At 51.9% G+C, this 26,362-nt stretch overlaps 1 protein-coding gene across 1 annotated transcript in view; it reads left to right on the top strand.

The window, feature by feature from the left end:
* Positions 1 to 4,015: 4,015 nt before the first annotated feature.
* LOC115647706 (carboxypeptidase A1-like) overlaps positions 4,016 to 26,362 on the top strand; it is a 32,076-nt gene continuing 9,729 nt past the window's right edge. Inside the window, exons 1-4 of the mRNA XM_030554426.1 lie at positions 4,016 to 4,119; positions 16,357 to 16,438; positions 20,194 to 20,328; positions 26,157 to 26,255. Of these exons, the coding sequence (XP_030410286.1) occupies positions 4,016 to 4,119; positions 16,357 to 16,438; positions 20,194 to 20,328; positions 26,157 to 26,255 (420 nt within the window). The remainder of the gene's footprint in view (positions 4,120 to 16,356; positions 16,439 to 20,193; positions 20,329 to 26,156; positions 26,256 to 26,362) is intronic.

Below are 26,362 nucleotides of genomic sequence, written 5' to 3'. Positions count from 1 at the left end.
TCTAACACATCATGAACAACAGCGGCAGAGGGCAGGTGGTTAAGCCAATGCATGGGGGTCAGCGTCACATTAAATAAAGGATTCAGCCTTGCATTAGATATTAACACACTTTTTTTTTCAATTAGGAAGCTCTTATTACTGATGAAGAATATCCCATGCCCAGGTCTCTTTGTGAGTCATCACCCCAGAGTGAGTTATAGGGTTGCTAACCCTCCAGGTTTCATCGGGCGTCTCCCGGAATCAGGCTCTATCTCCCAGAGGCTACTGAAGCCAAACTGGGAGATTTTAGGCTCTAAATTCCAGATGCTTCAAGGGAAAGTGCAAACCCCCCTGTGTTATGATTGCAGCACCCACATAGAAAGTTAGAAACAAGACATACGTACTTTTCCCAAAAGGTTGCAGTGTGACACTGTTTCTAAGAAGCCAGCACTCTAACACACAACAACCAAATGCAGAGTAAGACAAAGCAGGCTGCTTCCCAAGGCTGAGAGGCACTACTCAATCCACTTTGCTCCTGTCTGGCTCTTCTGCAGGCTGACAGAAGAGCCAGACCCAGGCCACACACTTCCCTACAGGGCCCACCCCAGCCTGCCAGCAGGACCAGGAAACCCCCTCGAGATTAAAGTGATAGCATGTAATTTGAACAGTTTTCAATACACCACACCTGCACTCAGAGGGCCTAATTTCAGTAGTGACTGGTTAAGCCCAGAAACGGGAGGTTTTATAGCTCTTCATAAACTCTTCCTTTTAGTATGAACTATTCTAACTGCATATTCATAGACGGCATGTGACTGATGCGTTTGGGGAAGCCTGCTCCTGCTCAGCCTCCTCCCCTGAGGTCCCACCCAAGCTCCACCCCCATCCTGCCCCCTCCCCTGAGGCCCCTCCTGCCTGCTGCTTGCACCTCTTTGTCCCCTCCCCTGCGGGCCTTCTCCACCCACCCGCTGCGGGCGGAGAGGTGTGGACAGCGGGGGCCTCGGCGGAAGGGGCGGAGTGGGGACAGCAAGAGACAGAGTGAGGGCGGAGTCTCAGGGGAAAGAGGCGGAGCAGGGGCGGGAAGAGGAGCAGCAGGGGCGGGGCCATTGGGGAAGACGATGAGCAGGAGCGGGGCCTCAGGGCAGGGCGCAGCCAGGGCCACGGCCTGGGCACCCTTTCAGTGGCATCACTCCAAAGGTGGCAGGCCGGCGCGCCTCCAAAGGGCGGTGCACCACATCCTGGTTGGGGAGGCTTAGCTTCCCCTGGCCTCATATACCCGCCACCCATGTGCATGTTCTTGCTAGCCATATAAATGCCCAGTCCCTCTTTCATTCTTGCTAAGTTCTCAGTCTCAGTGACATCCTTAATCACGACATCAGTTTTTCCTTCCCTACGATTAGGCTGACATATAAGGCAGGCATGTGCAGCCCATCCCTGCCCCTATAAAGCAGCTATAAAGCAGACGTCTCCAAAGCCCTCCTAACTGAAAAGCACAATGGTGCCCAAGCTTGTTGATTCTACATATTGTTTCCCTTTCTTGAGGGGCTTAAATGAGACCCTTGTGGAGCCTTTCTATTGTTTCAGGCTGCCTGCAAACTCCAGAAGGTAACCCTGCATTGCTCACATATGGGTCATGGCAGGGAGGTTTCCTTTGCAGCCAGGAGATTTTTTTCCCAGTGGAAGTTTGTGTTCTGGAGAGTAATTCTGTGACAAATTGCAGACTATGAGGGACCTGCACATCGGTTAGTGAATTAGGGGCACCACACATCTGTCTCTGACCTTAATGCCAGGGCACCCTGGGGGAGGGGCGTGGGGGAACAAAAGGAACAGGTTCCCCTGGGCCCCCCATTTCAGAGGGATCCCCTCCCAAATGACGGTGTGACCAGGCCAAATTTGAGCAAGAGTTATTGCGAGCGGGCACGCAGGGTTGCAGTGCCGCTCAAGTTTGGTGCCCTCCATGGATAGTGCAAGGAGAGACTTGCCCACCCTAGAGCCCCTAGTATCATTACACCAGGCCCAGAGCTCAGAAATTGGAGCAGGCTCAGAAATACCACTCCACCCGCAGTAGGGCTCAGGAAGAAGTGGGACCGAGAGTGCCCCCCTTGGCAGATCCACTCCATCCCTGCAGGGAAGCCAGCGACCCCACAGTCTTGGGCCTTCTCTGCCCCTCCCAACCCCTCTGCTCTTCTTAAACTCTTTCATCTCCATGGTAATTTTTTTTTGGAAGGGACGAGGGCTCAGTTTCAGAATTTTCCCTGTGCAGAAAACCACTGTGCAGCCTGAGGAACACCCCCATTGGACTAGCACTGCTCCATTAGGGTCCCTCCGTAATGAGTAGTACCTATAATTTTTTACTAAAGCAGCACCAGTCTCCTCCACTCAGTGATCTAAAGAAGCCAGAGAATAAATTGAACCTCTGGAGAGAATGGACATGCAAATTGCAATGTTGTGTGTGTGTGTATGTGTACATTCAAATTGCAATGGGCTCTGTGTGTGTGTATACATTCAAATTGCAATGGGCTGTGTGTGTGTGTTTGCATGTGTGTGTGTGTACATGCAAATTGCAATGGGCTGTGTATGTGTGTGTGTGGACATGCAAGTTGCAATTGTGTGTGTACACACATGCAAGTTGTGATGGGACATGTGTGTGGGTGTACACATGCAAGTTGCAATGGGCTGGGTGTGTACTCTGTGTGTCTGTTTGTGTGTCAGTGAGCTGCTGCCCTCTACTGGGACAAACACAATGTCAGAGCTGACCAAGGCTTTTCAATGAGCTGGCAGGGCTATGCCGGGGTTTGAAGCGGAAGGTTGTGATTTCTGTTGCTGAATGCCACGCAGGCAATTTGCTGCTGCCCGTAGGGCCTGTCTGTATTTGGCCATGGATTGACAGAGTCAGGACTGGCCTCAGGGGAGGGCAATCTGGGCAGTTGCACCGAGTGTCAATTTCTGGGCGTGCCAAATCACTTTCCCGTAGTGTGGGGGTGGGTTTGAGTTTTATAGTTAGGGTTGGGGGGATGGGGACCACCCAATTGGGGTGGGGGGGGTTTCCTCAGCTGTTCGGGCGATGCCAAAAACGTTTTCCACATTGGGGGACAAAACACCTGGGGTGACAGTGGCTGGATCCCATATGAAGCTGCACTTGCATGATCACAGCACAGGCCGCAAATAAAATGCAGCTTCAGCACCCTAGATCCAAGCTAAGCAGGGCCAGGCCTGGCCCATACGTGTGCGTCAGATCTCTGGCCACCCAGGACTTCACACTCATCATTGTACAGCGAAAAGCGAAAAGCAGATCTCCTATAACCCTAGCAGTATGGGGCCCATGACACACAGCTGGGCTTTGTTGAGTTCCTAGTAAGGCAGCTACTGGAACTAACAGAGCACTCCTTTAGCTGGTAGCAGTAGTAAGTCTCTGAGCTGCTCTGTGAAGCCAGTAAGTAGAGAGTAAAACAACATGAGATACACAAAGCCAGAACATTACAAGGTAGGATCCCGCCTCTTCACCAGGGGGATTGTGTTGACTTCCCCTTTTCTCCATCATGGTCGGGGCAGATCACAGTTTCTTCCCCTCCTCCAGTTTAACAGGGAACCTCCACCCGCTACTCCACACATGGCCCCCTCCTCCTGCCCTCCTCCACCCACCCAACTGTCTGAATGCCCTTTGCCTCCAAGCTCGAGTGGTGCAGGAATGGGGGATAGCCCTGTTTCCTCTTGTCTGCATGCTGCAAGCAAGTGGTGGGATTGCAAAGCGAGGGGCACAGGGTGTGTGTATGTGTGGGGGGGTGGATCTGTCTTCCCATCCTATCACACTGAGGCCCACCACAGTGATGACAAATATTGCCACTTTTCCAGGTGGCACGGTCCCTGGGCATCAATCAGGCAGGAACAGAAGGTGTCGGCGCTTTCCTGACAGGGCAGGGCGCTGAGCCATGGGAAAGAGGCCGGCTGGGGCGGCAGAGCTCTGTTGACACATCCTGAGAGCCGAGCTGTGGCACAAGGTTACAGCTGGAGCCAGCCCAGGGCAGGAGCAATATTTAAAATGCCTCCATCTCCCAGTGTGCATCCTGCTCAGCTGAAAATGAAGGGGCTGTTGGTGTTTGCTGCTCTCCTGGCTGCTGCCTTCAGCAGGGAGTCCTTTGTCGGGTAGGTAGATGGAAGTTTAACCTGCAGGGATCTTCCTCCTTGGATGGGTTTGAAGTTACTGTGTGGCCTTGCAAATTGATGTGACAGAGAAGTTAGTTAAAGGGGTAGTGTCAGGTCCTGGGGGTTTCAAACCCCACCCCGGCCGCAGGGTGAGCTGCAGCTGGAAGAAGATTTGCTTCTTTTAGCAGAGAATGTGCTGCTTGTAATCCAAGCTGCGGAAAGTGAAAGATGGATCAGATGCTAATAGAACAGAGCAGGGGTGAGCATCTGCAATCTAGAGGGAGCTCAGGAGGCAGCTGGACAAGATGGGGTGGTAGGTGAGGAGAAAAGTCAAGTTATTGCTTGAAGAGGGAATCCAGTTTAACCTTGTCAGTAGCTGTTATGAAGAAGCAACCCACAGCGCTCCAGCCACTGCGGGATGGTCTAGGGGTACCTGGTCCTGCCTCAGCGCAGGGGGCTGGACTAGATGTCCACATGAGGGCCCTTCCTGCCCCACTTTGCTGTAATTCTGTGAACTGCAGCTGTATTGAGTCATGCTGCGGGGGAGGGCAGTATTGTAGGAGGGTTCTGCTAGCTTCAGTCCAAGCACCACTGTGTGCCCACATATTGGGGTGACGGGTGTCTTGCAAATGCCTGGGACAGACCCTTTAATATAGATACTAATGAATGAACTAGATTATACCCAGAGCAACTAGAACTTTCAGCAAAAAGAACAGGAGTCCTTGTGGCACCTTAGAGACTAAATTTATTTGAGCATAAGCTACAGCTCACTTCATTGGATGCATAGACTGGAACATACAGCAAGAAGATATTTATACACACAGAGAACATGAAATGGCAGAAGAAGCCAAACCAACTGTAAGAGGCCAATCAATTGAGACGAGCTATCGTCAGCAGGAGAAAAAAAACTTTTGAAGCGATAATCGAGATGACCCATAGAAGATGTGAGGATACTTAACATGGGGAAATAGATTCAATTAGTGTAATGGCCCAACCATTCCCAGTCTCTGTTCAAACCTAAGTTAATTGTGTCTAATTTGCATATTAATTCAAGTCAGCATTCTCTCTTTGGAGTCTGTTTTTGAAGTTTTTTTGTTGTAAAATTTCCACCTTCAAGTCTGTCACTGAGTGATTAAAGAGGTTGAAGTGTTCTCCCACTGGTTTTTGAATGTTATGATTCCTGATGTCAGATTTGTGTCCATTTATTCTTTTGCGTAGAGACTGTCTGGTTTGGCCAATGTACCATTGCTGGCACGTGAGCTAGTTCATTCATCATCACCCAAAGCCCAAGATTTGGTGGTGATGGGGGACTTCAACTATCCAGATATATGTTGGGAAAATAACACCGCGGGGCACAGACTATCCAATAAGTTCCTGAACTGCATTGCAGACAACTTTTTATTTCAGAAAGTTGAAAAAGCTACTAGGGGGGAAGCTGTTCTAGACTTGATTTTAACAAATAGGGAGGAACTTGTTGAGAATTTGAAAGTAGAAGGAAGCTTGGGTGAAAGTGATCATGAAATCATAGAATTTTCAATTCTAAGGAAGGGTAGAAGGGAGTACAGCAGAATAGAGACAATGGATTTCAGGAAGGAGGATTTTGCTAAGCTCAGAGAGCTGATAGGTAAGGTCCCATGGGAATTAAGACTGAGGGGAAAAACAACTGAGGAAAGTTGGCAGTTTTTCAAAGGGATGCTATTAAGGGCCCAAAAGCAAGTTATTCCGATGGTTAGGAAAGATAGAAAATGTGGCAAAAGACCACCTTGGCTTACCCTTAAGATCTTGCGTGACCTACAAAATAAAAAGACGTCATATAAAAAATGGAAACTAGGTCAGATCACGAAGGATGAATATAGGCAAATAACACAGGAATGCAGAGGCAAGATTAGAAAAGCAAAGGCACAAAACGAACTCAAACTAGCTATGGGAATAAAGGGAAACGAGAAGACTTTTTATCAATACATTAGAAGCAAGAGGAAGACTAAGGACAGGGTAGGCCCACTGCTCAATGAGGAGGGGGAAACAGTAACGGGAGACTTGGAAATGGCAGAGATGCTTAATGACTTCTTTGTTTCGGTCTTCACTGAGAAGTCTGAAGGAATGTCTAGTATAGTGAATGCTTACGGGAAGAGGGTAGGTTTAGAAGAGAAAATAAGAAAAGAGCAAGTAAAAAATCACTTAGAAAAGTTAGATGCCTGCAAGTCACCAGGGCCTGATGAAATGCATCCTAGAATACTCAAGGAGTTAATAGAAGAGGTATCTGAGCCTCTAGCTATTATCTTTGGGAAATCATGGGAGACGAGGGAGATTCCAGAAGACTGGAAGGGGGCAAATATAGTGCCCATCTATAAAAAGGGAAATAAAAACAACCCAGGAAACTACAGACCAGTTAGTTTAACTTCTGTGCCAGGGAAGATAATGGAGCAGGTAATCAAAGAAATCATCTGCAAACACTTGGAAGGTGGTAAGGTGATAGGGAATAGCCAGCATGGATTTGTAAAGAACAAATCATGTCAAACTAATCTGATAGCGTTCTTTGATAGGATAACGAGCCTTGTGGATAAGGGAGAAGCGGTGGATGTGATATACCTAGACTTTAGTAAGGCATTTGATACAGTCTCGCATGATATTCTTATAGATAAACTAGGAAAGTACAATTTAGATGGGGCTGCTATAAGGTGGGTGCATAATTGGCTGGATAACCGTACTCAGAGAGTAGTTGTTAATGGCTCCCAATCCTGCTGGAATGGTATAACAAGTGGGGTTCCGCAGGGGTCTGTTTTGGGACTGGTTCTGTTCAATATCTTCATCAACGATTTAGATGTTGGCATAGAAAGTACGCTTATTAAGTTTGCGGACGATACCAAACTGGGAGGGATTGCAACTGCTTTGGAGGACAGGGTCAAAATTCAAAATGATCTGGACAAATTGGAGAAATGGTCTGAGGTAAACAGGATGAAGTTCAATAAAGATAAATGCAAAGTGCTCCACCTAGGAAGGAACAATCAGTTTCACACATACAGAATGGGAAGAGACTGTCTAGGAAGGAGTATGGCAGAAAGAGATCTAGGGGTCATAGTGGACCACAAGCTTAATATGAGTGAACAGTGTGATACTGTTGCAAAAAAAGCAAACATGATTCTGGGATGCATTAACAGGTGTGTTGTAAACAAGACACGAGAAGTCATTCTTCCGCTTTACTCTGCGCTGGTTAGGCCTCAACTGGAGTATTGTGTCCAGTTCTGGGCACCGCATTTCAAGAAAGATGTGGAGAAATTGGAGAGGGTCCAGAGAAGAGCAACAAGAATGATTAAAGGTCTTGAGAACATGACCTATGAAGGAAGGCTGAAGGAATTGGGTTTGTTTAGTTTGGAAAAGAGAAGACTGAGAGGGGACCTGATAGCAGTTTTCAGGTATCTAAAAGGGTGTCATCAGGAGGAGGGAGAAAACTTGTTCACCTTGGCCTCCAATGGTAGAACAAGAAGCAATGGGCTTAAACTGCAGCAAGGGAGATTTAGGTTGGACATTAGGAAAAAGTTCCTAACTGTCAGGGTAGTTAAACACTGGAATAGATTGCCTAGGGAGGTTGTGGAATCTCCATCTCTGGAGATATTTAAGAGTAGGTTAGATAAATGTCTATTAGGGATGGTCTAGACAGTATTTGGTCCTGCCATGAGGGCAGGGGACTGGACTCAATGACCTCTCGAGGTCCCTTCCAGTCCTAGAGTCTATGTGTCTATGAGTCTATATCACATTGGTAGATGTGCAGGTGAATGAGCGCCTGATGGCGTGGTTGATGTGATTAAGTCCTATGATGGTGTCACTTGAATAGATATGTGGACAGAGCTGGCATTGGGCTTTGTTGCAAGGCTAGGTTCCTGGGTCAGTATTTTTGTTCAGTGGTGTGTGGTTGCTGGTGAGTATTTGCTTCAGGTTGGGGGGTTGTCTGTAAGCGAGGACTGGCCTGTCTCCCAAGATCTGTGAGAGTGAGGGATCATCATTCAGGATAGGTTGTAGATCTTTGATGATGCGCTGGAGAGATTTTAGTTGGGGGCTGTAGGTGATGGCTAGTGGCATTCTGTTATTTTCTTTGTTGGGCCTGTCCTGTAGTAGGTGACTTCTGGGTACTCTTCTGGCTCTGTCAATCTGTTTCTTCACTTCAGCAGGTGGATATTGTAGTTTTAAGAACGCTTGATAGAGATCTTGTAGGTGTTTGTCTCTGTCTGAGGGATTGGAGCAAATGCAGTTGTATCTTAGAGCTTGGCTGTAGACAATGGATCGTGTGATGTGGTCTGGATGGAAGCTGGAGGCATGTAGGTAAGTTTAGTGATCAGCAGGTTTCCGATATAGGGTGGTGTTTATGTGACCATCACTTATTAGCACAGTAATGCGGATACAGACTAACAGGGCTGCTACTCTGAAACCTAGAACTTTCAGTAGATCCTCATCTCAGGGAATGGCTGGCGACATAAGAATGAAATGAGAGGAGCATTCTGTCCCAGGAAACGTTTTGAATGGAAGAAGTTACAAGTATAGAAACATAAAATAATGGCCACAAGCTCTTACGCAGCACCTGTCATCATCATAGGGCTTTGCAAAGGACGTCAGCAGCATTATCCCCATGTTACTAATTGGGCAAGTGGAGCAGGTTAAACAGCAGCCCAGAACCAGGATTAGAATACAACTCTCCTGAGTCTCAGTTCACCACTTTATCCACTAGACTACATGTCACTATGATAAATGCCCATAGTCACCGAGTCACTCCGCACTCCAGGCCAAAGGGAATTGGCAGGAGGGTTTGCCTGCAGGTGAGAGTTGCACGGAGCCACTTGCACACCTCGCCCTCCACTTAGGAGCCAGACCTGCTGCTGGCCTCTTCCAGGTCGCAATGTGGTCTGTGGTGCACCCTGGCTGTGTCGCTGACCGGGAGGCCCTGGAAGTAAGTTCATGACCACACCTCAATCCCCTGCCCTAGTCCTGAGCATTCCCCGAAACCTGGCGCCCCTCCTGCACCCCAAACCCTTCATCCCCAGCCTAGAGCCCTGACCCCCTCCTGTACCCCAAGCCCCATCCCTGAGCCCTCGCCAGCCCAGACCCCAAACCCCTCATCGATAGCCCCAGCCCAGAGCCCTGATCCCCTCCCACACCCCAACCCCTTGTGCCAGCCCTGAGCCCCCCCCCAAACCTGGAACCCCTTCCTGCATCCCAAACGCCTCATCCCTGGCCCCACTCCAGAGACTGTGCCCCCAGCCCAGAGCCCTGACCCCACTCCCACACCTGAACCCCCTGCCCCAGCCCAGAACCCCCTCCACACCCTGAACCCCTCATTCTCAGCCCCACCCGGCAGCCCTCACTCCCATACCCCAACCCTCTCCCCCTAGCCCTGAGCCCCTCCCACACCCCAAACTCCTCATCTCCAGCTCCACTGGGTCATGGACAGCGACAATTTTCTTCAACTGGGTCCCCAGAAAAATTTTTTGAAAACCACTGACTTAAGGGACAATGGTTAGGTTTAAAAATTGAATGTATATTCTTACTTTGCTACTAACTCTTGAATACAACAAGTGAAACAATTGTGGAAAAGTCTAGATGACTTTTTATCACTTTTTCAAAGTTCACCAAACTTGGAATAGCTCATTTAACTGTTGGAAACATCCTACTAGGACAAGGCCCCATGAGTTTATGCTGCACCTGCCTGGAGCTCTAGGGTTCTTACCTCACTACAAATAACAGATGAGACACTGACTTTAAACAGGAGTGAAAGTGACATTTTCAAGTCACTTTCACAGTATTGCCACCCCCAAATGTTCAAAAATCATGAATCAGACTCACCAAAAATCATGAGATTGGCTTTACAAATCATGAGATTTTGTAAAAATAATAGATTTTTTTTGACGCCTGCTTTTTGAGCCTGTAGGGACCCTGGGGGGGGGGATCACATTTGGGAGTGCTTTCTCCACAGCTACAAGGGATAGAAACTTCATTTTCCTTTAAGAATGAAGACTGAAATCAGCACATATCCACTTGACTCCAGGAGCTGGGGCTTTAAGGAAGACAATAATTATCATGATACTCCCGACAAAAATCATGACAATTGGCAGCGCCACTTTCACTTCTGTTTAAAGGCTAATTACTTTCCTGAAGAGCCTTAAACACAACACTGCAGCGACTGGGTTGCAGTTCTCACAGGAGACTATTTAAAACCAAACACCAAGAACATTCCACCTTTCAAAGTTGAGAAAAAAATTGAGACTTCCGAGGTATACCAGGCCCACTGCAGACAAGAAAGGAAACAGGCACAGGAGCTCTGGGCAGCTCTTTCTCTTGGAAAAAGAGTTGGAGGGTCAAATCTTTTAGTTCTTAATTAAGTAAATTGCCATCTGTGCTTCCACTCATAGACATTAACATGTTCTCAATAACTATACACTTCATACTTACAGGGCCGGATTTAGGCATCATGGCGCCTGATTCGAAGGAGCTGCTGCCAAACTCCCTCCACTGTCTTCGGCGGCAGCTCAATCGCTGCCGCGGAGGAAGGTCCTTCCGCCAAAATGCCGCCGAAGACAGCAGCAACGATTGAGCTGACGCCACCAACAGTGCTAGGACTTCAGTGGCAGCTCCTTTGGGACGTTGCGGGGCCCTCTTAGGGGACCGGGGACCGATTCCGGGGAATCGGCTGAATCGCCCTAAAGCTAGCCCTGCATACTTAGATATCTGACCCATCTTACCCAGGGCTACACATCTTATATGCTTTGGCTCAGGGATGACATTTTTGGGTATGTGCTGAACAGTGCTGAGCGCACAGTTGGTGCCCAGTGAATAATAAAAATCATGACGATAATCGTCGACTTTATGGACTCTGGGGAGGCAATTTCTGTTCTTTGCTCTGCAATGGGCCTGGATACAGCTGAAACCCTAAGAATTTGAGACATAAACACAGCTGATGCTCACACGACGCTTTCTCATTCCTTCCTTTTCTGGGACTTGGAACAAAAAATGACAAAACAAAATGGTTTTCAGTTAAAATTGCACAACAGGCATTGCTCTATGACCCAGCCTGGGGCAAAATCTGCCACCCCTTGGGGGTTAAGTGATCTCCTTTCAGCTGACTCTCATTCTCTCTCTTTCTTTCTTCATCCTTCCTGACCCTGTGCTGCTTTTCATGCTCTCAACCACGACATCCTTCCCAATCTCCTAGGGCTGATTGCTGGAGTCTCAGAGCACTGGCCAGTTTGGTGTTGATCCCGTCTATCAGAATCCTCTTTGTTTACAGCACATAGCAAAGAGATAGGCTGGTCCAGTGGCAGGGCGGCTCTAGGGTTTTTGCCGCCCCAAGCACGGCAGGCAGGCTGCCTTCGGCGGTTTGCCTGTGGAGGGTCCGCCGAAGCCATGGGATCAGCGGACCCTCCGCAGGCAAACCGCTGAAGGCAGCCTGCCTGCCGCCCTCGCAGCGACCGGCAGAGCACCCCCCGCAGCTTGCCGACCCAAGCATGCGCTTGGCGTGCTGGGGCCTGGAGCCGCTCTTATCCAGTGGCTAGAGAGCCAGCCCCCCCAGAGACATGGGCTCTATTCCCGCCATGGACTTCCTGCATGATCTTAGGCCAGTGCAGTGCTAGCCTTAGGGATGAGCAGGCTGGGTGACTGCCCAGGACACTGTTCTAAGGGGATACTTCCAGACTAGGGGGTGCCCCACTGCTCTTCTTTGTAGCTTCTGCCCCTGGCCAAGCTGCTTCTAGGAGCCTGTCTGCTGACATACATGACTGTGATCGGTAAACATAAATGCCAAAATAATTAGACAAATAAATTCCAATTCTTAATAAGAGAGAGAGGAAAACAACCCACCTTAATCATGTATGTTAAAATTAAGTCTACGCATTTTTAGTGGCGTAGAAAACAATTGAATAAAATATTGTAGCTAATGGCAGTAACGCAGAGTGTATCTGTTAGAGAAAGTAAGCAGATTTCATTTATTTTGCTTTCTCTCTCCTAAAGAGAGAGTGTACGAAGTATCAAATGTGTGTTTCTGAGAGCTCCAGAACTGATACCTCAAGGTTTGGGATTGGCAATATTTTGCTGTATTATCTCCTGATGCTTCTAAATTTACATATACACTTAAAATATGGCTGTAATTGGTGTTTGTGTATATTTTTTCTTTCTTTCTATGGGAATTAGATACTGCGCTCATGTCAGCTAATTCCTAAATTATCTGCCAAAAAAACCCCAATCCCCCCGCCCCCAACCCTCAAGTTTTCAGGTGCCTAAGTAGCCCCTGGAATCACAGTTAAAGTTGCCCCACCCTCCCAGAATCTGAAATGGTGCCCCTGGTGAGCCAGGAGTGGCCAGAGGGAGGGCCGTGGGCTCTGGCAAGACGCAGCCCCCGTAGAGCCACGTGCCGAGCACCAGGCACTATGAGCCACATCAGCAGCGCAGAAGCAAGGTTGGAAATACACCATGTTCCATTACTTCCATGCTGCTGCTGGCGGTGGCGATGCCGTCAGAGCTGGGTGCCCGGCCAGCAGCCTCTGCTATCAGATCACCCGGGGCTGAGCTCTGGCACCTCTTGCAATACAAATTAAGCATTGGAAGGAGACAGTGGGGCCCGAAGGTGATGGAGGGTGGGGAGCGCAAGGGGGCCAGCGGTGATAGGGTGGCACCAAAATACAAGTTTGCCCAGGGTGCCATTTTCCCTAAGGCTGGCCCTGGTCCAGTCCCTTAGGAACAGAATTTCTAAGATTTGTAGGCACTCAAAGGTGCAGCTAGGCAGCTAGTGGGGTTTACAAAACACTTCACCTTCTAGGTGCCTTTGAAAATCCCTCTAGGTGTCTAAATACCTTTCAAAATCTGGCTGTTCGTCTCTCTATGCCTCAGTGCACCATCTGTACAATGGGGATAACAGCACTGCTCGACCGCAGAGGGGCTGCGAGGACATTGTGAGGCACTCAAGCATTATGGTGATGGGGCCACATAAGCACCACAGGTAGAGTGGGAATGTCTCTGTACCGCTGCTTGCCCTTCCCTGGGTTTTTGGTCCCCTTCTTTTCACATGCACCCCTCAAAACTCCCTCTTTTCTAAATGTAAACTTGGCTCAGAGGGCTTAGCTGTATTTCTTCTGCGTCCCATCAACACCTCCTCACCCCCTGAAGAGGGATTCCTGTTTTACAGGCTCATCTAACTTCCAGATCCTTAATTTAATCACCAGCCCTTCCTTATCTTAATCACCCTGCCTCTGTTTGTAAGGAAAATACTTCCACTCTGCCTGTCCCAGAGGCACAAACGGGGAGCAGCACCTCTCTTCTGGGAACTCTCCCTCCACAGTCACGCTGAGAGCACTCTGCCTGTATGAAACTTGCCTCTCCAAATGGTGCCCCTGCTGAAGGGACCATCTGCAGCAGAGGCAACATGCTCTGCACTAGGACATCGGTAGGCTGCCTCCTGCTGCCCTTACTCACACTAACGTCTGTGCTATTAGTCACCAGCCCACTCCTGCACCCCTTACTCAGGCAAAGCTCCCATAAGAACTGCAAGTGTCAGGGGGTGGCTGTGTTAGTCTGTGTCCACAAAGGCAACGAGGAGTCTGGTGGGACCTTAAAGACTAACAGATTTATTTGGGCATAAGCTTTCGTGGGTAAAAAAACCACTTCTCCAGATGCATGGAGTGAAAATTACAGATACAGGCATAAATATACTGGCACGTGAAGAGAAGGGAGTTACCTCACAAGTGGAGAACCAGTGTTGACAGGGCCAATTCAATCAGAGTGGATGTGGTCCACTCCCAATAATTGATGAGGAGGTGTCCACATCCACCCTGACTAAATTGGCCTTCAACATGTAAGGTAACTCCCTTCTCTTCATGTGCCAATATATCAGGGGTGCTCAAACTGGGAGGGTGGGACCCCTCAGGGGATTGCAAGGTTAGTATATGAGGGGTTGCAAGCTGTCAGCCTCCACCCCCAAACCCCGCTTTGCTTCCAGCATTTAGAATGGTGTTAAATATATTGAAAAGTGTTTTTAATTTATAAGGCGGGGGGGGGGGTTGCACTCAGAGGTTTGCTGTGTGAAAGGGGTCACCAGTACAAAAGTTTGAGAACCACAGCATCCAGCACTCAGAGTTCGGCCCAACTGCTGGGCTGAATTCCCTCTAAGCTGTGTGGCCATGCAGCGGCTTATTATGCACCTCGCAGGCACTCAGGCTGCAGCCGGGAGAGATGCCTCTCCCCGCCATCCCCAGCCCAGCCACGGACCTACTGCAGATAGGGGAGAGCCGTCTATCCCGCGGCCCCAGCCCTGGAGCTGCAGCTGCCAGGGCAAAGGTGCCTCTCCCCCACAGTCCAGGTGCTGCTATGGGGAGAGAGAGCTGGGGGGGAGTCCTCTCTTCCCGCCATAGCCCCGGAGCAACCTCCTGCACCCTAAACCCCTCATCCTTGGCCCCACCCCAGAGCCTGCACAAATCACACATCACCTCCATATTGGGGCACATAACAAAAATCATTCCGCACACGTGTGGGGAAAAATTAGAGGGCACACTGCTGCTGGGTCAGGCCCCTATAACGTTCAGAAGGGGTCTCTGGACTCCCCATTAGGACGCGGTCCCTATTCACTGTGTTTCACACAGCTGGCTGAATGTCCTGTTGCCACACGTGCGTTCTAATCCTGGGATGTGAGCGATAGCTACAGAAACAGAGGAAGGACCAATCCGGATGTGACCCAAGGTCCATCCAATCCAGAATCCCATCCCTGACAGTGGCAGATGCCTCAGAGGAAGGTCGCAGACGTGGGGTAATCTGCCCCTTGCCCCCCTGGTTTCATCCTGGTCTCTAAAGGTGTGTCTACATAGCCTGTAGCAGCTGAGGTGACAGACTTGTGGGGCTTGCACTTCTGCTCTACAAAAAGCTGTGGAGATGTGCAGCTTGGCCTGGAGCCTGGGCTCTGACGCCTAGGAAGCAGGAGAGCTTCCAAGCCCGAGCTCCAACCAGAGTCGTAACTAAAAAGCGTTGTTTGCATGGCTGTTTTTAGAGTGGTCGTGCAAGCCCAAGTTTGGTGACCCAGGCTGGGAATCTTGCTGCTGAGGGCTGTGTAGACATACCTTAATAATTAAGGGTTGGCTTAAGCCATGAAGCCTCAGGTGTCCCAACCTTTCATAACTTGTGTTGTCATTAATTATAACTCTAGGTGTTCTTGGTATCCGTAGGAATGTGGGTTTGTTACATAAGTGTGCAACTCTTGCTGATGTGATCAAGGGGAGACTATCCCTTTGCAGCCCAACCAGACATGAGTGGGTTTGCCTGTGAGACTACTCCCGTGCCACGGTAGTTTAGTTTGCTGGTGCTGAGTGGTGGGGGTGTATTAAGAGCCCAAACTAGATGATCTGGTCCTGTCCCGCCTTTAACTCTCTGACTCCATTGCCTGTGGAGTTACGAGCAGTACGGTCTTACTGCTAGAGCTTCTTACTGCTCAGGGCACAACTCTATTTCCTTCTATAGCTTGGTCAATGCCAAGCACACCCATGGGACTCAGTGAATGACTAATGCTACTGCATGGTCCATATGATAAGGCATAGCGCTGAGAATCAAGATACCTGGGTGCTAGTCCTGGCTTGGACACTGAATTCCTGTCTGACCTGGGCAAGTCCTCTCCTGTCCAGCGTCCCCATCTGTAAAATGGGAGTAATGGCACTTACCTGCCTTGGTAAAGTGCTTTGTGATCTGAGGATGGGAAGTCACACGCAAGAGCTGAATAGTACGATGCCTGATGATGTCCATCGCATACACCACATTCTAACATCCCAACCGAATGGGTGTGTGAACCCCTGTGTCATAAACAGATAGCTAAGGGTTAATGTCTCTTTCACCTATAAAGGGTAAACAAACAGTGACATGCAAACACCTGACCAGAGGACCAATCAGGAGACAAAATACTTTCAAATCTCATGGAGGGAAGCCTTTGTCTGTGGGTTTTGGGTTTGGCTTTGTTCTCTCTGGGTCTTGGACGGGACTAGAGGCGCAACCAGGTTTCTGCCAATCTCCCTGCTACAGTCTATTCTCTATTCAGAATTGTGAGTAAGAAAAGGCAGTCATAGTCTTTTAATTTGTTTTCTTTTTCATTTGCATATGTGTACTTGCTGGAAGTAGCTTAAATTGTGTTTCTGCTGAAGAAAGTTTCTTTCTATTGTTTATAAGTTGAAAGACCCTGTAACTGTTTACCATCTAAAGTGCAGAGATAAACCTTTTACTTTACAGGAACCAGGTGCTCCGTATCTTCGTTGCCGATGAAGCCAGTGTGGAGAAGGTGAAGGAGCTGGAGGAGCTGCAGGAGCTGCAGGTAATGGGAAAGCACAGATCAGCCGTGTCTGAGGCCTCTGTTGATAAGGGCACCAGATTAACAGCCCTGGGGCTGGAAGCAGGGCCAGCTCCAAGGGTTTTGCCGCCCAAAGCAGCCCCCCCCCCGGCCCCAAAAAGCGCCGCAATTGTGATCTCCTGCAATTCAGCGAGAGAGGTCCTTCACTCCGAGCGGGAGTGAGGGACCCTCCACCGAATTGCCGCCAAATAACTGGATGTGCAGCCCCTCTCCGGAGTGGCCGCCCCAAGCACCTGCTTGCTAAGCTGGTGCCTGGAGCCAGGCCTGGCCAGGAGGCTGCTAATGATCCCTAGAACTGGTAACACATGGGCCCGTAGCAATATGGCTCAACCATGGCCAGGAGGGACCATTTCTAGAGGAGTTCAGTGTCCAGGGCCATCCAGTCCTTGGCCTCTGCTGAGACTGCCAGGAAAGGGGAACAATTAGTGCCTGCTGTGATTGTGCTTTGGTACCGTGCGGCTTCATTAACTCTTCAAGGCCTTTGCCACATGCAGTTTGCCTGTAATGGGTGCAACAACAATACCGAAAGTGTTAATTATGCCCTGGGAACAGACCTCCATCTCTTTGTCGGAATTTGCCCTGTATGGGCCTCAGGTTTCCTTCCTTCCACTTGTCTCTTCTGTCCTGTCTCCCCTGCCTGCGAACAGCAAAACCGTGAGATTCTAGGTCCATTCTGCTCACTGGGTGCTAAGGCACTCAGGGGCTTTAGATGTCTGTATTTCTCTCTCACTGTCACTCTCTGTTCCTTTAATTTCCAAATGGAACAAGTGCCTCCCAAAAGCCTCAAAAGCTGCCTGCCCATGACCCTTAGCCTCATTCCCTGCTTGGGAGCTGCCCAGTGTTTGGAACATTACAGTTCAGCCCTGGTGAGCTCTTCGTTTCAGACATAACCCAACAGATGCTGCTGCGCCTCTCCGGCTCTCCCGTGCTGTGTGCAAAGCAGAGAGAGGAGCTTAGTTTACTTTTCATGCACCGCTGGGGGCGAATTCCCTATTCTCCCAGCTCCTCCTTTGCTTCCCCACGCTCCCTTCTGCCTCTCCATTATGAGGGGGCTGCAGTGGCGAGGGAAACCCCAGGATTCCCATCCTGGAGCAGAGCAGATAAAGTTAAAAAACTCTCCATGCACCTGTGCTAGGTAAGAAAACATCTTCTGCCCTGTCCCTCAAGGGAAAGAGGCAGCAGGAGTCTGTTACAACCAGTAGCAAGGGGATGCTTTACTGAGGCTGCGGGATGTGATGGCTCTCTCTAGCCCCCAGCCTGACTCACCCAGCTTGCACTGCTTAGTTGCCCCCACACAGGATCTCCTTAAGTCTTGGCCTAAGCTAAGCAGTTAGGAAGGGACACCTAGCTCCTTTCAGCTTGCTTCATGGTCCAGCGGGGCTCTTCATGCTAGGTTTGATATCCCGCTGTGATGCATTCGGGAGCCAGAGGTGAGATGAATAAGAGAACAGATAATGTGTGTGTGTGCAGGGGTGATCAGCATATAAAATCTGTGCCACACTTTTGCTAAGAAACTCAAATCTGGCCTCATGGCAAGCTGGGCCCTTGGTCTTAAAGACACAATGCAAGTCGCTCTTAATGGCTGGCTAGCCTAGACTGCCCCAGGCCTGAGTTAGCGCTCACTTAGACCAATGTAAGTCCATTAACTGCAGTGGATTCACTCCTGATTTGCACGGTGGGAGAGGAGCCTCAGACCCTTGGGTTCATGGGAAGGGTTAAAAGCCTTTGAATGAACTTAAAAGCCTTTGAGTGAACTTGGAGACAGTTGATGGTTTCAGCGCACAGCAAAGGGAAACTAGTCCATTCCAACTGAGCTCTGCTTTGACTTTCGGGGTGAACCTCAGGTTGTGCAACCCCCACAGGGATTTAATCTAGAGATGGGATCAGATCCAGAAAAATGTCTCATGTGCACCCCTAGTGGGGAGGTTTTTGGAACCGAGGCTCAGGTGTGGCCCATTATAAAGGGAGGGGCATGTTAGAACTTGGAATCCATCACTAGGTTCAGATTTCAAACATGCCCCCCCCAGAAGGGTTTGAGATCTGTGATGGGACCCCTGGGGTACAACTTGGAACTGGGGTACTGGTCTGCCCCCTTAACTTTCCAACCTCGGCTCTCTCTCAAGATGCTTTGCTAGTGCCAAGCAGCAAACCCCTCCGGGTGCTGTTATCACGCAGCACAACAGCGTGTGGAGCCCCTCACCCAGCTAGATTGCGGGATTGCTCCCAGAGCCACTCAGAAAACTTCCCTGAGTTACAGCGATCTTCCTGGTGTGGTCTTGTGCAACTGAACCATACAGTCCAGCAGGCCCCCATTGTGTGGTGCTTGTGCAACAGTCATTGCATTGTAAATCCCTTGATTACAACTCCCCTGCTGATTAATGGTCACTGAATGCCCTCCTGGGCGTGATTTGCCTTCTTTGTATGTCACTAGCCAACTGACAACATATTTCAGTAGCAACCATACAGCAAAATCTCATAACTTGATACATGCTAGACATGCTAGACATATACAGAACAGAGGGTTTCAGCAGATCATGAGCTTGCATACGATATCTTCCATGACATGCTTTGTATAAAATATGTCACACTTACACAGACGGGGGTGGAGCTGGGGGTTGCTGCTTTGAGGTAAAGAGCGCCACAAGATCCCAACTCTAAACAGAACTGAGACAAAAGTTTGCAGCTGAAATGGCTGAATTTTACTAATGCACATGCAGCAGAGAGTCCTGTGGCACCTTGTAGACTAACAGACATATTGGAGCATGAGCTTTTGTGGGTGAAAACCCACTTCGTCAGATGCATGTCATCCGACAAAGTGGGTATTCACCCACGAAAGCTCATGCTCCAATATGTCTGTTAGTCTATAAGGTGCCACAGGATTCTTTGCTGCTTTTACAGATCCAGGCTAACACAGCTACTCTGATACTTGACACTAATGCACATGTCCCTCACTTAGGAATTATATTTGCCATTCACTTCTTAATACCTCTCTTCATCTCTGGAGGCACCTATTAAGTTTGCTCAGCCCTTATGATAGCTCCATCTCACCTCAGGAGTGAATTGATGCCTTCCCTGAGCTAAAACCCTTACACAACTATTAGGTCTTTCACTATGTAGGGACTTGTCCATAGAATATCTGGGTTGGAAGTGACCTCAGGAGATCATCTAGTCCAACCCCCTGCTCAAAACAAGACCAATTGCCAGACAGATTTTTGCCCCAGATCCCTAAGTGGCCCCCTCAAGGATTGAACTCACAATCCTGGATTTAGCAGGCGAATGCTCAAACCACTGAGCTATCCCTCCCTCCTTAGCTAGCTTCCCCCTCATTGAATTACACTAGGGAAACATCTGATTTCATGCAGCTAAGTACCTCAACAGTGCACTCAAAAGCACCCCTGGCTGGCTGACAGGTCCAAATATTTCTAAGACTGCTAATGGTTATTTGTTTTGTCTCTGTTCAAAAAAAGAACTAGATAAGTTCATGGAGGATAGGTCCATTGATGGCTATTAGCCAGGATGGGCAGGGATGGTGTCCCTGGCCTCTGTTTGCCAGAAGCTGGGAAGGGGCGACAGGGGATGGATCATTTGATGATTACCTGTTCTTTCATGCCCTCTGGGGCACCTGACATTGGCCACTGTCAGAAGACAGGATACTGGGCTAGATGGCCCTTTGGTCTGACCTAGTGTGGCCACTCTTATGTTCTTACACTCTTTGCCAGCTGGATTTCTGGCGGGGACCTGGAGGCCAAGACGTTCCTATAGATGTACGAGTTCCCTTCGCCAGCCTTCAAGCCGTCAAAATCTTCCTAGAGTCCAATGGCATTTGCTATTCCATCTTGATAGATGACCTGCAGGTGAGTGCTGGATGTGTGGTTTGCCTCCTTTGTATGTCACTAGCCAACTGACAACATATTTCAGTAGCAACTCTGCAGAGAGGGGTGGGTCAGGAGACCAGAGATATTGCATGAAACTCACTGTGACCCTGAGAGTTCTCTCCAGGGCCAAAGTCTCCTCCTAAGTTAAACCAGCTCTACTCCTTTGTGTTTGAGGATACAAAGCCAAGTTCTGCCGTCTGTTGGATCCCTGCATTCAATTCCACAGACGGCAATAGCGTTGCATGGGCGTGGAACTGAGAGTAGGTTTTGACCCATTGTTTTTAAGAGCCTGGTGGTGAATCAGGAAAATAACATGTGAGTTTGTTCAAGAGCTAAATTCAACTGAGCCTAATTGAAATTCTCCAGGTAAACCTGAGAGCTCATTCCGTCGAAACTCTGCTTGTAGGACAAACGCTCATTGGATGATCAGATCCTGAGACAAAGCATCAGACTGAACAGAAACTGAGAAAGGGTTTGGCCCAATAATTGTAACTCGTTGCCAAAGCTCAGCCATTTACAGGGGGAAGCAGGTGCACAGAAATGAAAGGCACGTTCTCCTCCCCAGGGCCGGCTCTAGGTTTTTTGCCACCCCAAGCAAAAAAATTTTGGCTGCCCCCCACCCCAGCCCTCGGCTCCCCCCCACCAGTGCCCTCCCCCACCCTCTGCCGCCCCAGCCCTGGGCTCCCCCCCCAAACGTGACCTCCTCATTCACCACAGTAATCCCCATTCTTTGCAGTGGGAATCAAACCTTTTCTCCTATTTTTATTTCACTTTAGTATAATTCTCATCCCCCCCACCTCTATCCCCCGAAACCCCATCTTTAGTGCTCCAAGTGCACATGGAAGGCTCAAGGACTCACCCTCAAACCTTGTACCCGGCAAGGGATGGTGATCTAGTAAAGAGGGTTCAGGCAGTGGAGCAGGTGTGGGGGCGCTTGGGGGCCCAACACTGGCAGAGAAGTGGGGTGTGATGTACCCGTGGAGGAGGAGGAGAGGGGGGATCAGGAGGGCTGTGGGAGAAAAGGGGCAGGGGAAGGGGGAGGTGTGGGAGGACAGGGCTGGGGAGGGTAGAAGGGGAGAGGTGCGGGTGAAGTGGGAGATGCAGGAGTGGGGTGTGATGTATCCGCAGAGGAAGGAGGAGGTGGAGAGGGGGATCAGGAGGGTTGCGGGAGAAGAGGGGCAGGGGGAGGGGAAGGTGCGGGAGGACAGGGTTGGAGGAAGGTACAAGGGGAGAGGTGCAGGTGAAGTGGGAGATGCAGGAGAAGTGGGGTGTGATTGTCATAAACAGATAGCTAAGGGTTAATGTCTCTTTCACCTGGAAAGAAGTAACCTGAAACACCTGACCAGAGGACCAATCAGGAAACAAGACTTTTTCAAATCTGGGTGGAGGGAAGTTTGTGTGTGAATCCTTTGTTCTTGGTCTTCTGCCTGTCTCTCTCTCGGCTATGAGAGGATTTCTGTTTCCTGCCTTTCTAATCTCCTGTTTCCCAGTTGTAAGTACAAAAGATCAGATAGTGATTTATATGTTTTTTTTGTATTTACATGTGTGTAGTTGCTGGAGTGCTTTGAATTGTATTCTTCTTGAATAAGGCTGTTTATTCAATATTTCTTTTGAGCAATTGACCCTGTATTTGTCACCGTAATACAGAGAGACCATTTTTATGTACTTTTTCTTTCTTTTTATATAAAGCTTTCTTTTTAAGACCTGTTGGAGTTTTTCTTTAGTGGGGAACTCCAGGGAATTGAGTCTGTGCTCACCAGGGAATTGGTGGGAGGAAGAAGTCAGGGGGAAACCTGAGTGTGTTAGATTTACTAGCCTGACTTGGCATTCCCTCTGGGTGAGGGGGGAGGAGAGATTAGCTCTCGGTAATTCTGTTTTCCAGGACTGGGAACGGGGAGGGTGGAGTCCCTCTGTTTAGATTCACGGAGCTTGCTTCTGTGTATCTCTCCAGGAACCTAGGGAGGAAACACCTGGAAGGGAGAAGGGGGGGGGAATGGTTTATTCCCCTTTGTTATAAGACTCAAGGGATTTGGGGTCCCCAGGGAAGGTTTTTCGGGGGACCAGAGTGCCCCAAAACACTCTAATTTTTTGGGTGGTGGCAGCTTTACCAGGTCCAAGCTGGTAACTAAGCTTGGAGGTTTTCATGCTAACCCCCACATTTTGGACACTAAGGTCCAAATCTGGGACTAGGTTATGACAGTGATGTACTTGCGGAGGAGGGTGAAGGAGGACGGGGGGATCAGGAGGGTTGGAGGAGAAGGGGGCAGGGGAAAGGGGGGTGCAGGAGGACAGGACTGGGGGAGGATACAGGGGGGAGGTGTGGGAGAAGAGGGGTGTGATGTACCCGCGGAGGAGGGTGAAGGAGGAGAAGCAGGGTCAGGAGGGTTGGGGGAGAAGAGGGGCAGGGGAAGAGGGAGGTGTGGGAGGACAGGACTGGGGGAGGATACAGGAGGGAGGTGCAGGTGAAGTGGGAGGTGCGGGAGAAGCGGGGTGTGATGTACCCACGGAGGAAGGTGAAGGAGGAGAGGGGGGATCAGGAGGGTTGGGGGAGAAGAGGGGCAGGGGAAGGGGGAGTGCAGGAGGACAGGGCTGGGGGAGGGTACAGGGGGGAGGTCAGGTGAAATGTGAGGTGCGGGAGAAGCGGGGTGTGATGTACCCACGGAGGAGGGTAAAGGAGGAGGGGGGGATCAGGAGGGTTGGGGGAGAAGAGGGGAAGGGGGAGGTGTGGGAGGACAGGACTGGGGGAGGATACAGGAGGGAGGTGCAGGTGAAGTGGGAGGTGCGGGAGAAGCGGGGTGTGATGTACCCACAGAGGAAGGTGAAGGAGGAGGGGGGGATCAGGAGGGTTGTGGGAGAAGAGGGGCAGGGGAAGGGGGAGTGCAGGAGGACAGGGCTGGGGGAGGGTACAGGGGGGAGGTCGGGTGAAATGGGAGGTGCAGGAGAAGCGGGGTGTGATGTACCCGGGGAGGAGGGAGGAGGAGGAGAGGGGTGATCAGGAGGGTTGTGGTAGAAGAGGGGCAGGGGAAGGGGGAGTGCAGGAGGACAGGGCTGGGGGAGGGTACAGGGGGGAGGTCGGGTGAAATGGGAGGTGCAGGAGAAGCGGGGTGTGATGTACCCACGGAGGAGGGTAAAGGAGGAGAGGGGGGATCAGGAGGGTTGTGGGAGAAGAGGGGCAGGGGAAGGGAGAGGTGCGGGAGGACAGGGCTGGGGAGGGTACAGGAGGGAGGTCGGGTGAAGTGGGAGGTGCAGGAGAAGTGGGGTGTGATGTACCCGGGGAGGAGGGAGGAGGAGGAGAGGGGTGATCAGGAGGGTTGGGGGAGAAGAGGGGCAGGGGAAGGGGGAGGTGCGGGAGGCGAGGGCTGGGGAGGGTAGAAGGGGAGAGGTGCGGGTGAAGGGAGAGTACACGGGGAAGGGGTGCAGTGAAGGAGCGATGGGGGGAGGTACAAGTGAAGAGGCTGAGAGCGGGATGGGGGATGCAAGGGCTGAGAGGGGCAGGCACTGACAGCTGCTTCCCCAGCCCCGTGCAGGCAGAGCCGTGAGGACAGACACTGACCCCGCAGGTACCTGAGCCACGGGGATCCCCCGGCGGGGCAGTGTCCCTCGCTGCCCCTCCCGGAGCCAGGCTCTGCCTCTCCCCACCCGTGGCGCTGTGGGGGCCCGGGGCAGGCAGCGCAGGGTGGAGGCAGGGGAAGTGCGCAGCGGGCTAGGCCCGGGGGCAGGAGGGGGCAGCTTCCTGGCAGCTCGGGCTGCCCAGCCACTCGCCCCATCAGTGCCTGAGCCAGGATCCACGTCCCCTGCCCAGCCCACTCGGGCGGGGAAACGCTGCGCCGCCCTGGGGAGACTCGGAGCAGAGCAGTAGTGGCAGCAGGACCCCTCCCTGCATCCCGGGCCCCACTTCCCTCCCTCCCCGGCTCCTCACACCCAGGTTGGACTGCAGTTCAGGCTGCCCTGCCGCTGGAGGGCATCGTCCCCCGGAGCTGAGCCCCTCTAGCCACTGCAGAGCCAGAGCATCGTCCCCCACCACAGAGCCAGAGCATCGTACCCCGGAGCTGAGCCCCTCTAGCCACTGCAGAGCCAGAGCATCATCCCCCAACGCAGAGCCAGAGCATCGTCCCCCGGAGCTGAGCCCCTCTCGCCGCCGCAGAGCCAGAGCATCGTCCCCCGGAGCTGAGCCCCTCTCACCGCCGCAGAGCCAGAGCATCGTCCCCCGGAGCTGAGCCCCTCTCACCGCCGCAGAGCCAGAGCATCGTCCCCCGGAGCTGAGCCCCTCTCGCCGCTGCAGAGCCAGAGCATCGTCCCCCGGAGCTGAGCCCCTCTCACCGCCGCAGAGCCAGAGCATCGTCCCCCGGAGCTGAGCCCCTCTCACCGCCGCAGAGCCAGAGCATCGTCCCCCGGAGCTGAGCCCCTCTCGCCGCCGCAGAGCCAGAGCATCGTCCCCCGGAGCTGAGCCCCTCTCGCCGCCGCAGAGCCAGAGCATCGTCCCCCGGAGCTGAGCCCCTCTCACCGCCGCAGAGCCAGAGCATCGTCCCCCGGAGCTGAGCCCCTCTCCCCGCCGCAGAGCCAGAGCATCGTCCCCCGGAGCTGAGCCCCTCTCGCCGCTGCAGAGCCAGAGCATCGTCCCCCGGAGCTGAGCCCCTCTCGCCGCCGCAGAGCCAGAGCATCGTACGCCGGAGCTGAGCCCCTCTCACCGCCGCAGAGCCAGAGCATCGTCCCCCGGAGCTGAGCCCCTCTCGCCGCCGCAGAGCCAGAGCATCGTCCCCCGGAGCTGAGCCCCTCTCGCCGCCGCAGAGCCAGAGCATCGTCCCCCGGAGCTGAGCCCCTCTCGCCACCGCAGAGCCAGAGCATCGTCCCCCGGAGCTGAGCCCCTCTCACCGCCGCAGAGCCAGAGCATCGTCCCCCGGAGCTGAGCCCCTCTCACCGCCGCAGAGCCAGAGCATCGTCCCCTGGAGCTGAGCCCCTCTCGCCGCCGCAGAGCCAGAGCATCGTCCCCCGGAGCTGAGCCCCTCTCGCCGCCGCAGAGCCAGAGCATCGTCCCCCGGAGCTGAGCCCCTCTCGCCGCCGCAGAGCCAGAGCATCGTCCCCCGGAGCTGAGCCCCTCTCGCCGCCGCAGAGCCAGAGCATCGTCCCCCGGAGCTGAGCCCCTCTCGCCACCGCAGAGCCAGAGCATCGTCCCCCGGAGCTGAGCCCCTCTCGCCACCGCAGAGCCAGAGCATCATCTCCCGGAGCTGAGCCCCTCTCGCCACCGCAGAGCCCGAGCATCGTCCCCCGGAGCTGAGCCCCTCTCGCCGCCGCAGAGCCAGAGCATCGTCCCCTGGAGCTGAGCCCCTCTCGCCGCCGCAGAGCCCGAGCATCGTCCCCCGGAGCTGAGCCCCTCTTGCCGCCGCAGCCCGGGCCCAGCTCCGGGGTATGATGCTCGGGCTCTCCAGCGGCAGGGAAGCCTGAACTGCGGTCCAGCCTGTGCAACTCAGGCTGTCGTGATGCCATCTAGCTACTGAAGCCAGAACTGCAGGGTCAGTTCCAGCTCAGCCTGGAAGCTTCAGCGGACAGGGAACATCCTGGTTCAGGGCTGGCTCCTGGTTTTTTGCACCCCAAGCAAAAAAAAAAAAAAAAGGGGGGGGGTGAAGGGGGCTGGCATGCTGCCCCTTGTAAAGTGCCACCCCAAGCACATGCCTGGAGCACTGGTGCCTAGAGTCGGCGCTGTTCCTCGGTATAATCAATGCTCTTTCTTCTCCAACGCCTGCCTGCTCTTGGTGATGCCTTTGCATGACTAGTCCTGCCTAACAGACTCTTCTCCCTTCCTCTTCCAGGCGCTGGTGGATGAGGAACAGACTCAGATGATAAGTCATCATTTCATGCCCCGGTCTGTGGAGACTTTTAACTATGCTTCTTACCACACTCTGGATGAGGTAACGGCTGGTGCTCACCCATTGACACGTGACCCACCAGGGTCTGAGAGGCGCATTTGCGGAAGGAGAATATGAGACAGGCTTTCACCATTGAATAGGCCACGTGC

The sequence above is a fragment of the Gopherus evgoodei genome, chromosome 1 (assembly GCF_007399415.2).
Source record: "Gopherus evgoodei ecotype Sinaloan lineage chromosome 1, rGopEvg1_v1.p, whole genome shotgun sequence".
NCBI lineage: Eukaryota > Metazoa > Chordata > Testudines > Testudinidae > Gopherus > Gopherus evgoodei.
This window is presented reverse-complemented; position numbering and strand designations above follow the sequence as displayed.